Genomic DNA, 14,063 nt, shown 5'->3' with positions numbered 1-14,063 from the left:
ACATGTCAAAAATCCCTCTTGGTTTTCAAATATGAAAATCACTATCAAATTATAAAAAATATTATTTTATTTCATGACTGTCTTTTATAGTAAAATAAAATAAGACAAGTTATGTCTTGACCTCGAGCAGGAAAAGAAAAAAACCTACACTGGAACTTCATGTAAAACAGGTACATGGACTTATGTGAAACTGAAAATATTTGATTCAAACAGAGCAACTGAATAAGTGGTAAGTAAATTACCTTCGTGCTGCATCAAAGTTGGTTTTCACAAAATCGTTGAAAGGCCGCATATGTTCTTCTTTTGTGAAGAGAACATGATTGGCGATACTCTGAAGTATCTATACAATAAAACAGGGTTATAAATAATCAGATTATTTATTGTATGAAGTCTATACATTAATATATTCTTTAAAAGCATGAATTTTCTCATTTATATTTCTGCTAGTACTTAAAAATTAATCGTTCCTCATTCTATAACTTATTTTAGGTAGTGTTTCTATCCTTCCCAAATATAATTATTATATTTACATGTAAAAATACGTATTAAAAATATTGAATGCCTTTTTAAAAAAATCCTATAGTCTACATTCTAGTCTGTTTCAGAATGTCTAGAATGATTATGCAAAAAATGATCTTCATAACACAAGACATCTGCTATAACAACATGTTTTCTCATGAAAATAAGGTCCATCAGGTACCTAATGAATTCCTTTGTAATATAAACAAAATAAAACAAAAACACATAACTGAAAACCATAGGGTATTTCAAATATAAATTTAAGAGGAAGTACTATAAGAAAAGCTGAAAATTTAGTTGCAAAGGGAATTTAAGATAGTTAGATTATCAAAATAATTCACCTTTGACATTAACTTCAAGCCCCTTTCGATTCTAGGTGGTGGCTTTTTATCTAAAATCCCTGCTTCATACGGTGAGACAATGGCAGGATTGATAAATCTGAGGAACATGGCACTTCCTACTGCACCGATGCTGTTCTGAGGGAAACGCTGGCTAACCACCTAAAAACAAGGAGTTGAGAATTGAGTATAAGGTCTGAATTAAAATAAGGACATGAAAACAAAGAGTTCAACGGTCAAACTTCGCACAAACACTCTGAATCAATCAGTCCTCATGAATGACATATTTCTATTTTTTTCTTCTCCCAAAACAAGAGAAAATGGTTTCCTCTCAATTCTAGTCTTGTATCATATTAAAGTACAATTAAGGTATCTCAGAGGAAAGAAAAACCTCATGGATGAGATGGGCAGAAGAAACCTGAAAAAAGATCTTCACTGTATCATCACTTGTACCGCAAGTTTGATGAGTAATGAAAGCAGACCAAATTTTCACACAAAGATGATCATAATTTACTAAGATTAACAGACATGAAAGTGTGGTCAACTTTATAAGGTGAAACTAAATTTTCAACAGCACATCCCCAAAATATCCTATACCTGATAGTACATATTTACATTTTGTTGTGTACCAGTTACAACTGAATTTAAGAAAAAAATGCTGGCCATATACAAAACAAAATCTTAGATTCCTGAGGAAAAAAAAAACAACTTACTTACAAGTAATGTTACTGCCAGTTCCTTTTCTTCATAGCTTCCTTTATTAGAACCTACCTATTATTTAAACCATGGAGGGATGGGAATTCTTGGGGACCTAAAAGAAAAAAGGATCTCACCAGAAGAGAGAATCCCTGTATCTACCTCAATTTATAATTCTGTCAAATAAAAATAATTTAAGAACTCAAGAAATGGTTGTCCAGCCTGAAAAGCAATGTGAACCCAATATTAAAAATGGATTATTTCCCTTTATAAAACATTCTACATTAAGATAAAGTAAAAGGTACCTTAGCTTGGGAAGAGTGCTATAAAACTGGTTCAGCTCCCATCCCTTCCCAGTGTCCCCTACTTTAAATCATGTTATAGATGAAAATTATATTTTGCAATTTACATTTTATATATATACTATATATGTGTATTTTTAAAGAACACTTAATGTAACATTTTAATCTCTACAGCTATTTTTGCTTAGTGTGGCTAACTGCTGTTTAAACTAGCAGTGACTACAAAACTGTAGCATTTCACTCAATAATCTGCGATTCCAAGGATAAACCTTCATTTCAAAGGATATTGGTGGGGGGGGGGGTCCCAGATTTACATGCAGAATATCACGTAGCTATTTTTTTCACAATGCCTCAATAAATATTTCCTGTCATAAGTTATGACAGGAAATTATGACATAAATTATGACAGGCTGACTCCAGATTAACTCTGGAAAGAATTGGGATTATTTCACTTCACCCTGTTCAATGCAGTGCTTCAAGCAGTCCACATTTTAAATGCGTTATCACTGCTTATAATCTCAAAATAGCTTTCTATAATCTCTAATAGGAAGTTAGTAAAAACTAGATTTTAGAGAAAAAAATATTAGTAAGAGGTGATAAAAAGAGGTCAGTTGTAACTAATATAGTCCCACCTTCAGTTACACTACACGTAGTTCAGGAAGCTTTCTTTATGTTACAGTGTTTATTGCATGAAGAACAACCTTAACTCTTATATAAGGGAAACTGGTGAAGGTGACTAAATATAGTTGCTTTATTCGAATGTCTTTAAAACCTAAATACCATTTATTTTTAGCTCAAATATATAAATTTAGAATTAGACACAGAAGTTTTAGCTGAAACTATAGAAAGATGTAAAATTAAGAAAAAATTCGAGTGCTTCAACTATTCCAGTACGGTGTTTCAACCTTCTGGGGATGAGGAACCTCTCTGAAATCTGATAAAGGTTAGAAAAATGAATGTATGCATTCACACACACAAAATTCTTCACATAATTTTAGAATATTCATAGACCATCATTCAAGAACTACTGAGTGGTTCTTCTAAAACTCCCAAATTTTAATCTTAGACAACTCTCTGGCTGGGCGTGGTGGCTCACACCTGTAATCCCAGCACTCTGGGAGGCCGAGGCAGACAGATCACTTGAGGCTAGGAGTTCAAAACCAGCCTGGCCAACATGGCGAAACCCCATCTCTACTAAAAATACAAAAAGTAGCTGGACGTGGTGGCGCACACCTGCAATCCCAACTACTTGGGAGGCTGAGGCAGGAGAATCGCTTGAACCCAGGAGGTGGAGGTTGCAGTGAGCCATTGTGCCACCGCGCTCCAGCCTGGGTGACACAGAGAGACTCTGTCTCAAAAATAAATTAAATAAATAAATAAATAAATAAATAAATAAATAAATATAAAAAGGCAGACAAAACAAACCTATAACATTTTAAAGCCCTTAAGGAGTGAGTCAGCAGGAGGGAAAAGGATTAAAAATTACTTTATAATTATTTTAAAATAGATTATTTTAAAAGAATTAGCATCTAATAAGTTTAACCCATTAAAATTCTAAAATGGTTTTTAAAAAACTAAAAGCCATAGTTTAATTTTCAAAGAACCAGTTAGTTTATAAAATGTTAACCTGCTGTGAAACACATAGAGAGCTTTCAAAATACTGTTTCATTTTTTACGCTAGTAAAATGAAGCACTGGGAGTGGAGAAGGAACAAGGAAATTTGTAATGGTTATCATCAATTAGACAAAATACTTTTTTGGAAGTAGCTATTTACTGGTTTTCTCTAGCACAAAGAAGTTTTAAAGTGTGACTCATATTTATACCTGATTTATACTTAATGGTACTCAGCATCAGAATTTAATGAAAAACTAAGTGATTTCCCAAAAGAATATTGTAAAATTTACAAAAAGTACCACAGTTTTACCATCTTCCACATCTTTAAAATAATTCATGTTAAAACCCAAAATATCCACACCTCAGGAACACATACTGTTTCATGTATCATATAACTATGTATCACACTGATGGCAGAAATCAATACAATTTTGGAACTAAAAACTGATTTTAAAAACCAATAAAAATGCTATATAACAAGTTTCATAAGTCAACTTATAAAAGGACTGTCTTTTTTTCATTCAACACTAATTGATGCCAATGTAATTTTACCTCATAATACATACATGCTCTATTGGTTTTTTAATTCATAAAAATCTAATTTGGATCCAAAAGACATTCTGCATAAAAGGTCAAAATTGGGCCAGTCTGTGTGTTGAGACCCGTTATCAGCCAAATGTCCCCTTTCTTCCTCTGGTAAAAGCTGACTACATAATGTGAATGCACGCAGTCACAAACTACACTTCAGCAAGAGCGTTACTACCCATATATGCTTAGTTACTGCATTCTCCCTGAGTTAGGCAGACAGTTAACTTTCAAAGTAAACCTCATTATACACTATATGTTTGAGAATAAACAGTTATCTGTAATGTGACTACACAGTTATATACTAGAAGCCACATCTCTCTATATTTTACATATTCCAATCCATGATACATACACCCAAAAAGAAAGTCAGCTCTTAAAGATCATTAGATTTTGTTAAAGCACACAACTCCATAAAACAACTTAAATTTATGAGTATACTGTCTTCATACTTTGGAATGTACTCTAAAATATCTCAAATTACCAATTAGATTCCCCTTGTTTCCATGAGGAGCTCATATTACCTGTACTGAGAAATATATTCCAAAACTTAGTATTACTCAGAAATTAAAAAAATTTTTTTTGAAAACAACTCTAGTAGAAAAAACATTTCAAGAAACAATTTTAGACAAAATCTTAATAAATAAAGCAGTGTTAGGAAGGCTAGAAAACATGCTTTAGAGAAACACAGAATGCCTGAATTTTAATTACGTGATACACTACAAAATGGCATTAGTATAACACTGAACAAGAGTGTTAGAAGCAGCAAATTAATTTCAACGATGATGGTGTACATTATGTTAAACTCACATATACTGAGAATTAGAAGTCTGAGGCATTAGAAACGTCTTTATAATCCAATCAATTTGATCATAGCTAGTCAAATTTACTTAATATACTCAAAAATAAAATCTTCAATGGACACAACAAAAGTATGTCTATAAATTTAAATTTTGATTTGAATTTTTAAAAATCTATATTTAACGCTTAGACAATTTATATGTAAAGCTTAGAAACATATGTAAAGCTTTTTCTTTTTTTGTGAGATTTTTGTGAGACAGGGTCTTACTCTGTCACTCATGGTGGAGTACAGTGGTACAATCACGGCTCACTGCAGCCTCAACCACCTGGGTTCAAGTAATCCTCCTGCCTCAGCCTCCCGAGTAGCTGGGACTACAGGAGTATACCACCACGCTTGGCTAATTAAAAATATATATATATTTGTAGAGATGACTTGCTATGTTGCCCAAGCTGGTCTTGAACTCCTGGGCTCAAGAGATCCTCCCACCTTGGTCTCCCAAAGTGCTGGGATTACAGGTATGAGCCACTGTGCCCTGCCATAAAGCTTTATTATATGTAAAGTTTAGACAAGGAATGAAAGATGAAACCAGATGAACACTGTATTCTAAATTACACCCTTTTAAGAAAACTACCTACTTGACTCCTAAAAGTATTCTTTACATCTTACTCTACAATCATTTGGATTATATGAACAAAGACAGGGCTCAGCCTGATAAGTCACTCTGACAAATAATGGCAAATGTTAAATGAATGCATGTTATATTTTGTACAAATTCCATTCACTGGAAGAAAATAATTATGACTTTCATAATTTTCTTCCTTTTAAATAAATCAGGCCAAGTTCACATTATGTTTGCAGAATGATGTGTTTTTCTACACATACGAACTCAGTTTTCTTTTATCTCAAAAATACTATCTTATCATTTACCTCCTTTTTTTTTTGAGGTAAAAGTAGTTTTACCATTAAAATTTCTAGGAAACTATGCACAAATATCTAAATTATGCCTGGGACTGCCTAGACAAAAATATGAAGAGTAAAAAAATAAAATTTAGCAACTTTTAGGTAAGATTTAGAAAGTGACACTTTCCCACCATATACTTCTAACAATTAAGAAACACTGTCATCTCTGGAAAAAGAAACCACTCACATTACCTTCAAACAAGAAGCAAGAAAGAAGAGAGTCAGCGTTTCCTAAGGCCTTGAAATTAAGTTTCTTTGCATTCATTTATAATTTAAAAAGTAACAATAATAAAATTAGACCAAGGATATCCAATGCAACAAATGCCCACAAATTGCCTTTGGGATAAATCAAACCAAAGGAACACAGAGAATGTTTCAATGTAACTTAATTCCAGGGTTAATTGAAATGAAAGCTATTTTGTGCCAGAATTAGTAGAATGATTTTACAGTGAAGGTCAAATAGGCTGAAGTGAAGATATTCTTAACAAACAGCAAAAGATTTTTGTTTTGCTTTGAAAGAAACAGCTAGTAAAAAGTTCTCCAAACTTACTGATTTTTTGTTTTCCTTTTTTTCTTTTACTGTAGCTTTATTCAGTAGGGAGTGGCAAGTTGCCTACAGAACAGAGATGAGCACAAACAAGTCACAGCACCGACTACATACAGCAACAAAAACAATGTTGGCTTGTACATAAAATTACACCATAAAATGTAACACAAATGGAATCAACAAAAAATTAGAAATCAACTGAATTTTGAGGAATGAATTTTAATTCTGGGTTTTAATTTTTATTACATTTTTAAGCCAAGCACTAAAACAGCAAGAAATGTTGAGACCCAATCATGTCTACTATTTCTGGCTATGAATCACAGAAAAACTCTCCCCAAGTGAATTTGAGGATATTAAATATTTACATTTTGGTTAATTCCTAGCTTTTGAGAAATTTAATATAAAATACTCATTACAAGTAGATCACACACTAAAAACATTTGTGTCTACATAATTTTTTCTTGATACGTAAAATTCTTCTCTGTGTATCCTTCAATTGACTTTAAGTTCTTTTTCCAACACCTGGCATTTAATTAAGATCCTATTGAACAAAGAAATAAAAATTATATGGATAAATATAAAAATGCACTTTAGAAATTCTGAATTAAAGACCTATCTCTCCCTAAAAAAGATTACTCTTATCATTTCACATTATTTTTCAATGTTTGCAGGCTACTTCCTGAAATGGTTCTAATCAGAGGAGGTTAAAAGCTCTGCAACATTTGGGAGAAGAAGGTTATCAGCTCAACTAGTAAGAAGCATTAATATTATTAAAGTGAAGAAACTGCAGAGAAAATTACAGAACAAAACTGTAGGCCTGCTTAAAACTTCACATATTACAGTTGACCATTGATCAAAATATCTAAAAAAAAAAAAAAAAAAAAAAGGCCACTTAAAAAATCCCAAAACTCCAGACACATATTGGCTTCATCTCTCAGAGCTCTTTCTAGACCAGAGAATTCTTTCAAAGTTAAAAGACTCTTGATAGGACTAGCCTAGGCAGAATAATTATTTTTAAAATATTTCAAAAACCATGTCAGAATTATTTAATCCACAAATAGATGGCATCTTATTCTAGGAATTCTGGGCATCCAACACCATAACCATAACTTGGGCTTTAAGTTAGTTAGACATCCATTCATCCACCCACCCATTCATCTATCCAAGCAGTTATTGTGTACCTAAATGTCAAATACCATTCTAGGCATTGGGAAATAGCAGTAAAACAAGAAGACACAGCCCCTTAGCTCACCGAGCTTTGTTTCAAACTTTATACTATATACAAATGTATTAGTAACCATGGTATATTTATAGCCTTAAAAATTTGTGTAAACTACTTCAGTCTGGAGAAGGAGATTTACTGAAAAAAGGTGAGATTTATTTAGAATCATAAATTAGTTCTTAGAATTCTCTCACCATAAGAGAATATGCACTCTGGGAATTATTTTATCTTTATTCTAAAACCATCAGGAGAAGTGAAAACAACACATGAGAAAATGATTTAATTATAAATCTGACACATGTTCACAGTTGGCTATTCTTATATAACCTTAAACTAGTCAACTAAGGAAGGAAGGTATATAAAGTACAGCTGGTTAAAGCATGATTTTAAAAGGCTTAAAGGCCAAGATAAGAACTCAAAAAAGGGGCTAAAGTCCAGGGAAGTTTATCAGCTAGCAATATACTCACTTCCCTTTCAACATTTCCCCAGTAGGTCCCAAAGCAGGAGCCAAGGGACTACTATCCCTCCAGGCAGAACACAGAAGGGCAGGAAGGTACACTTGTGTTACTGCCAAAGGCAAAGGGGCAAGAAGAAGTCAGAAGAGGGAAGACAAATAAAAACAAAAGAGCAAATGAAAAGGAAAAAAACTAGGTTTGGGGAGCAGACTCAATAAAATACTATCTTGAGACCAAAGCGTTTTTCCTATCTTTCTTTCTTTTTTTTTTTTTTGAGACAGAGTCTTGCTCTGTCGCCCAGGCTGGAGTGCAGTGGCCGGATCTCAGCTCACTGCAAGCTCCGCCTCCTGGGTTTACGCCATTCTCCTGCCTGAGCCTCCCGAGTAGCTGAGACTACAGGTGCCTGGCACCTCGCCCGGCTAGTTTTTTGTATTTTTTAGTAGAGACGGGGTTTCACCGTGTTAGCCAGGATGGTCTCGATCTCCTGACCTCGTGATCTGCCCGTCTCAGCCTCCCAAAGTGCTGGGATTACAGGCTTGAGCCACCGTGCCCGGCCCTATCTTTCTTTCTAATCAGTAAATGTTACCAATTACTAATTTAAAAATAAAGCCTTATTTAATAACAACACAGCATACTGTCTCTGCTCTTCAACAATGCTTTTACCCAATACTCAACGCACTAATACCACATTTAATTCATGTTTTTAAAGATAATTTTATGTGAAATTTTAAAATAATAATCTAGGTTTGTTATTAATACAGGATATTTTATTGTGAAGTGCTCTAAAAAGCATAACATACTGTTTAATAACCACCACATATAGTGTTTAAAAATTTATTTTCTATTTTCACTATTTTCCTCCTTTCTCAGCTATGAAAGCTGGCAAGAATCTTGTTTACTTAGGTGGGAGGGATGGGGAAATTTATTTCTTCATTAAATATTTCTTAAGTACTAAATAAGTGCTAAGACCTGTTCCTTTTACATTATCAGAATCATGGTCTTGAAATGGTCTCCAAGTTTGCTGATGATACAAAAAGATTTTTCTTTTAGGATGACAACCACATGAAGAAATTCTACTACAATCTCCTAGACCATGTAATCATGTAGTCAGTCCCCATTCACTTTTAACCCCAGCTAAAGTCAAAGCCACTGTCATTTTAGAAACCCACTTGCTCTCTGACACCAGTTACCACAAGGCCAACCAAGAAGTCAACCCAGACTATTTTTAATATGTGCTATTTCCTGTCTGCCTAGTTTCATCAATAGAACAATTACTAAATAAAATTTAAAGAGAAACCTGAATACAGCCCAAACTTAAGAGAAGATATTCACTATATTAAGTTTCATATTATAACTAAACCACCCTTTAGAGTCAGATTTAACTAGCTGAAAAAATTATGTAGGATTTTCCTAAGTTTCTTTGAGTCTTTTTGTAAAGACAGAAAAGTCACGATAAATTAAGAGAGACAATGTTAAGTATGTTTTATCATCTAGGTATACTGTGAAAAGCTTTTTTACAGATAGAACAAATACATCTTTAAAAATAGCAATGGGGAAAAAATTCACATAGAGCAGCCTCAAACAGCTTTTAAAATGGTGATTTCAATGATGCTGTTAACGTCTCTAAGCAACTGAAGCCGTGTGCTAAAAAAAGCAAATGGCTGCGATGACTCTGCAAAGAGAGAGACACAAAGACATGGGTTTTGATAACTGTGTATTTATTTACCTTATACCCGCCCCTACCCCAAATTCCAGACCCACTAATGTTTCTTCCAGAATCATAGTTTCCAAAAGGCTAATGTGCATTTGCAGGATCTCCCTTGGAATAAATAATTCCTAAAACTGCAATGTGCAATTCAAAAACACAGTAGAAGGCATAAAAGAACATAGACCTAATTCCTTCAAAAAGAAGGCCATGACTATGGCTATCTTCTGAATTCAGATGCATTACTTGCAGTGCTAATGTTAGAAAGTCTAATAATTTGGTCTGAATGATGATGATGCAATATCTCTTTTAAGAAACATGCTACATAAACAGAACAATCAGTCTATCCTGGGAAAACCTGACACAAACTAATTATATATTAATGAAGAAACCAAAATCACAGATGATCAAGCAATTCACAAGGCAAAAAAAGCGAGGAGGAGACCCGCCTTAACTGTGAAACACCCTGTAAATAATTTAGGTTAATAGACGACAACAACAAAAATCCATAATATGTTCATTTCAGTCACACCCATCACATCCAGTGGATTCACTGCATTTTAAACTTGCTCCCAATGCAAGGAAAATTTAGTATTTTAAAGTCTTCTCTTACTTCAAACTGTTGCCTAAGTAATATTTAAGTTTTTTCAAAGACAATTCCAACAACAATTCTCAATGTGTTATTCACCCAAACTCACTCAGTATTATAGTTAACCACACACCATCAGCAGCTAGATCCTTCTTTGATAAAGCATTCTTCATAATTTAACTTTAGATTAATAATGGTAATCTCTAACTGTAAGCATACCTGGTATAAACAGTGGCACACACTTCGAAGTTGAGGGGGGAATTCTGAGGAGGAACTGATGATGGCATGGAAGAACTTTTCAGTCATCTGAAGGAGGTTCCGCTGGTTTTCCTCAAGGCTCTCTGATGGTTCTAACCTACAAAAAAATAAAAATCCTAACACTTTTGTTTCAAACAAATAACAAAAATCACTCCTTAAAGGAGACTCTTTTAGAGACATTAAGCCAAATGCAAGGTGTGGACTTCCTTGGAATCTTTAAACAACCAACTATAAAAAAGACAACCTTGACAGGGCACGGTGGCTTACGCCTGCAATCCCAGCACTTTGGGAGGCCAAGGCTGGCAGATCGTTTGAAGTCGGAGTTCAAGACCAGCCTGGCCAACATGGTGAAACCCCATCTCTACTAAAAATACAAAAATTAGTCAGGTGCCTGCAATCCCAGCTACTCAGGAGGCTGAGGCAGGAGAATCGCTTGAACCTGGGAGGTGGAGGCTGCAGTGAGCCAAGATTGCACCGCTGCACTCCAGCTTGGATGAGAGAGCAAGACTGCATCTCAAAAATAAAAATAAAAATAAAAAAAAAGATGATTTTGAGATAACTGAAAAAAATTTAACAGAAAACTAGTCTTAGATATATTATTCAGGATTACTAACTTTAATTTGTGTGGAAATACTCAGGCTGCGCACGCATGTGTGTGTTTAAGTCTATATCTGTTAGAAACATGATCTCTGAGACACGCTTTAAAATACCCAAGCAACAAAAGCGGGGAGAGAGAGGACAGATAAAACAAGAATAGCACATATTTTTCCAATTCACAATCCTTTATGTGTATATGCCCGTATGAAAAAATTAACACACACATATGAATGATGTAGGGCTTTTTGGGGGGGGGTGGGGGGGTGGAGGGGTCGGGAGGATGGGGTTTCACTCTTGTGGCCCAGGCTGGAGTGCAATGACACAATCTCAGCTCACTGCAACCTCCGCCTCCCGAGTTCAAGCGATTCTCCTGCCTCAGTCTCCCAAGTAGCTGGGATTGCGGGCATGTGCCACCACACCCGGCTAACTATATATTTTTAGTAGAGACGGGGTTTCACCACGTTGGTCAGGCTGGTCTCGAACTCCTGACTTCAAGTGACCCACCTGCCTCAGCCTCCTAAAGTGCTGGGATTACAAGCATAAGCCACCACGCCTAGCTGAATGATGTAGGTTTTTAATTTTTTCATCAATAGTAACAAAATGCAACCTTCATCTTTCACTCTATATCATGTTTCTGATATCCATGTTGATAGATGAATATATAGTTCACTTTACTGCATAACAGTCTATTGTATACCATGATTTATCTATTCTCTAATTAATGAACATTAAACATTTTTCACCTTTATAGACACCACTGCAATGAACATTCTTGCACATAAGAGTTTCTCTAAGGCAGCTACCTAAAAATGAAATTTCTGAGTTATTGAGTATATGCAGATTTAACTTTACTAGATAATTGCCAAATAGCTCTAAAACTAGTACTGTATAAGAATTCTTATTCCCCTCCAAACTAGTAGGTGGGAAAAACATGAGGTAGTTCATGTTTTTAACTTCTATTTCCACAGTTCCTACTAAGGTTAGACATGCTTTTAGATATTTTGTGGCCATTCAGGTTTCCCTTATTTTGAACTGCATTTCACATCCAGTCTGACGTTTCTAACTGCTAGATGTCCCCTCCCCACTAATATCTAAAAATCAGTATGCCCCAAATTAACTGATTTTTCCTTATACTCGTATGTCTTATCCTGTGTCCTATGTTATCAATAGCACTATCACTTTCTTAATCACATCGTTCAGGCCATCTCTGATGTCACTTTTTCCTGCTCTACTTCATTATTCCCCATATCCAATCAGTGTTGCTTTTTTTTCTTTTTTTGAGACAGAGTCTCGCTCTGTTGCCAGGCTGGAGTGCAGAGGCACAATCTCGGCTCACTGCAACCTCCGCCTCCTGGGTTCAAGTGATTCTCCTGCCTCAGCCTCCCCAGTAGCTGGGACTACAGCTGAGCACCAACACCACACCCAGCTAATTTTTGTATTTTTAGTAGAGACAGGGTTTCACCATGTTGGCCAGGATGGTCTTGATCTCTTGACCTCATGATCTGCCTGCCCCAGCCTCCCAAAGTGCTGGGATTACAGGCATGAGCCAGTACGCCCACCCCGGTGTTGCTAACTCTTATCAGTACCACCTTTAAACTCTGGTGTTGCGAAGAGATTCCGCAGGCAGATTTACTAGGTTTAAATTTCAGTTGTATCAGTCATGGATCATTATGAGCTTGGTCACAATCCTTAAATTCTCTGGGTGTCATTTTTTCTCATCAATAACACAGGAATAATAATGCCTGCTTTATGTAGTTTAAATTTTACCCAATAGCAATCAAATCCACAAGCCTTTACTCTCTAACTAGCCTAATCTGAACTCTCAAAATACATCCCTTATGAAACTGACCACTTATCTGTTATGTGTTTTATCCCTCTTACTAAACTGTAAGCTCCTTGAAGGAAGTGTTTACCTATGTCCCCTTAAAGACTAGCACAGTGCCTTACCACAGCAAGTACTGAGTAAATATTTGTTTTAACAGATTAACTAGTAATTTTGTTTCTATATTAATTAACGCATTACAGAAATGCTTTGGACACTTACGTCATTGCTCTAGACTCCTTAAGAGTTTGCTGTGTGGTACAGCATTGAATACAGTAAGAGTTCAGAAATTAGCATGGACTGCAAAGCAGGAAATATTTCATTGAACAGGTGAGTTCCAAAGGAGGCATAGAATTTGCATAGACAAAAGAAGTAAGGGTATTTCAGAAAGAGAAAGTAGGTAGGGCAGGTAATCAGTTCAATCCAATAAACATTTAGTGCACATCTACTATTTGCCATCTTAGTGTCAGGTGCTGAGGATTCAACAATAATTGCCTTTTGACCTTTTCAAAAAGGAGAAAGACATATACACCAGGTATTCCACACTAAGAACTCAATACAATAACTCAAGGATATTGTGATAAACATATATTTGGTCTCTGCTCCTGGTTCCTGACACATTGCTCTTAAAACCCTTGGAATCTCTGGAAGTGCTGAGTGTCTTTTGTATGATAATGAGATGACCAGTGGCTGGGAGGCCCTAGGGAGCTTCAAGATGGGGCTAGTCACCAGAAGGACCAAGTTATGATTAGAGGGTTGAGACTTTCAGCCCCACTCCCCAACTTCCAAGGAGAGGAGAGAGGCTGAAGGTTGAGTTTATCACCAACCACACATGATTGAATCAATCATGCCTATGTAATGAGGCCACCATAAAAACCCAACGAACAGAGTTTGAAGAGCTTAAAGGTTGCCAAACACACAGAGGTGCCTAGAGGATAGTGCATCTGGAGACAGCATGGAAGCTCTAAGCCCCTTCCCACATGCCTTGCCCTGTGTGCATCTTTTCCATCTGGCTGTTCATCTGTACCCTTTGTGATATCCTTTATAGTAAG

The 14,063-nt window shown here is 35.4% G+C and overlaps 1 protein-coding gene across 2 annotated transcripts in view; it reads right to left on the bottom strand.

The window, feature by feature from the left end:
* NF1 (neurofibromin 1) overlaps nucleotides 1-14,063 on the bottom strand; it is a 287,975-nt gene that overhangs the window by 118,043 nt on the left and 155,869 nt on the right. Inside the window, exons 30-33 of one of the 2 annotated variants that reach the window (XM_008010958.3) lie at nucleotides 10,554-10,689; nucleotides 6,367-6,429; nucleotides 861-1,019; nucleotides 243-340 (exon numbers count right to left, since the gene is read on the bottom strand). In XM_008010958.3, the coding sequence (XP_008009149.1) occupies nucleotides 243-340; nucleotides 861-1,019; nucleotides 6,367-6,429; nucleotides 10,554-10,689 (456 nt within the window). The remainder of the gene's footprint in view (nucleotides 1-242; nucleotides 341-860; nucleotides 1,020-6,366; nucleotides 6,430-10,553; nucleotides 10,690-14,063) is intronic. The other variant, XM_008010961.3, reaches the window with a different exon arrangement.

Source organism: Chlorocebus sabaeus, chromosome 16, assembly GCF_047675955.1.
Source record: "Chlorocebus sabaeus isolate Y175 chromosome 16, mChlSab1.0.hap1, whole genome shotgun sequence".
Lineage (NCBI taxonomy): Eukaryota > Metazoa > Chordata > Mammalia > Primates > Cercopithecidae > Chlorocebus > Chlorocebus sabaeus.
Note: the sequence above shows the minus strand (reverse complement) of the source record. Positions and strands in the feature narration are given on the sequence as shown.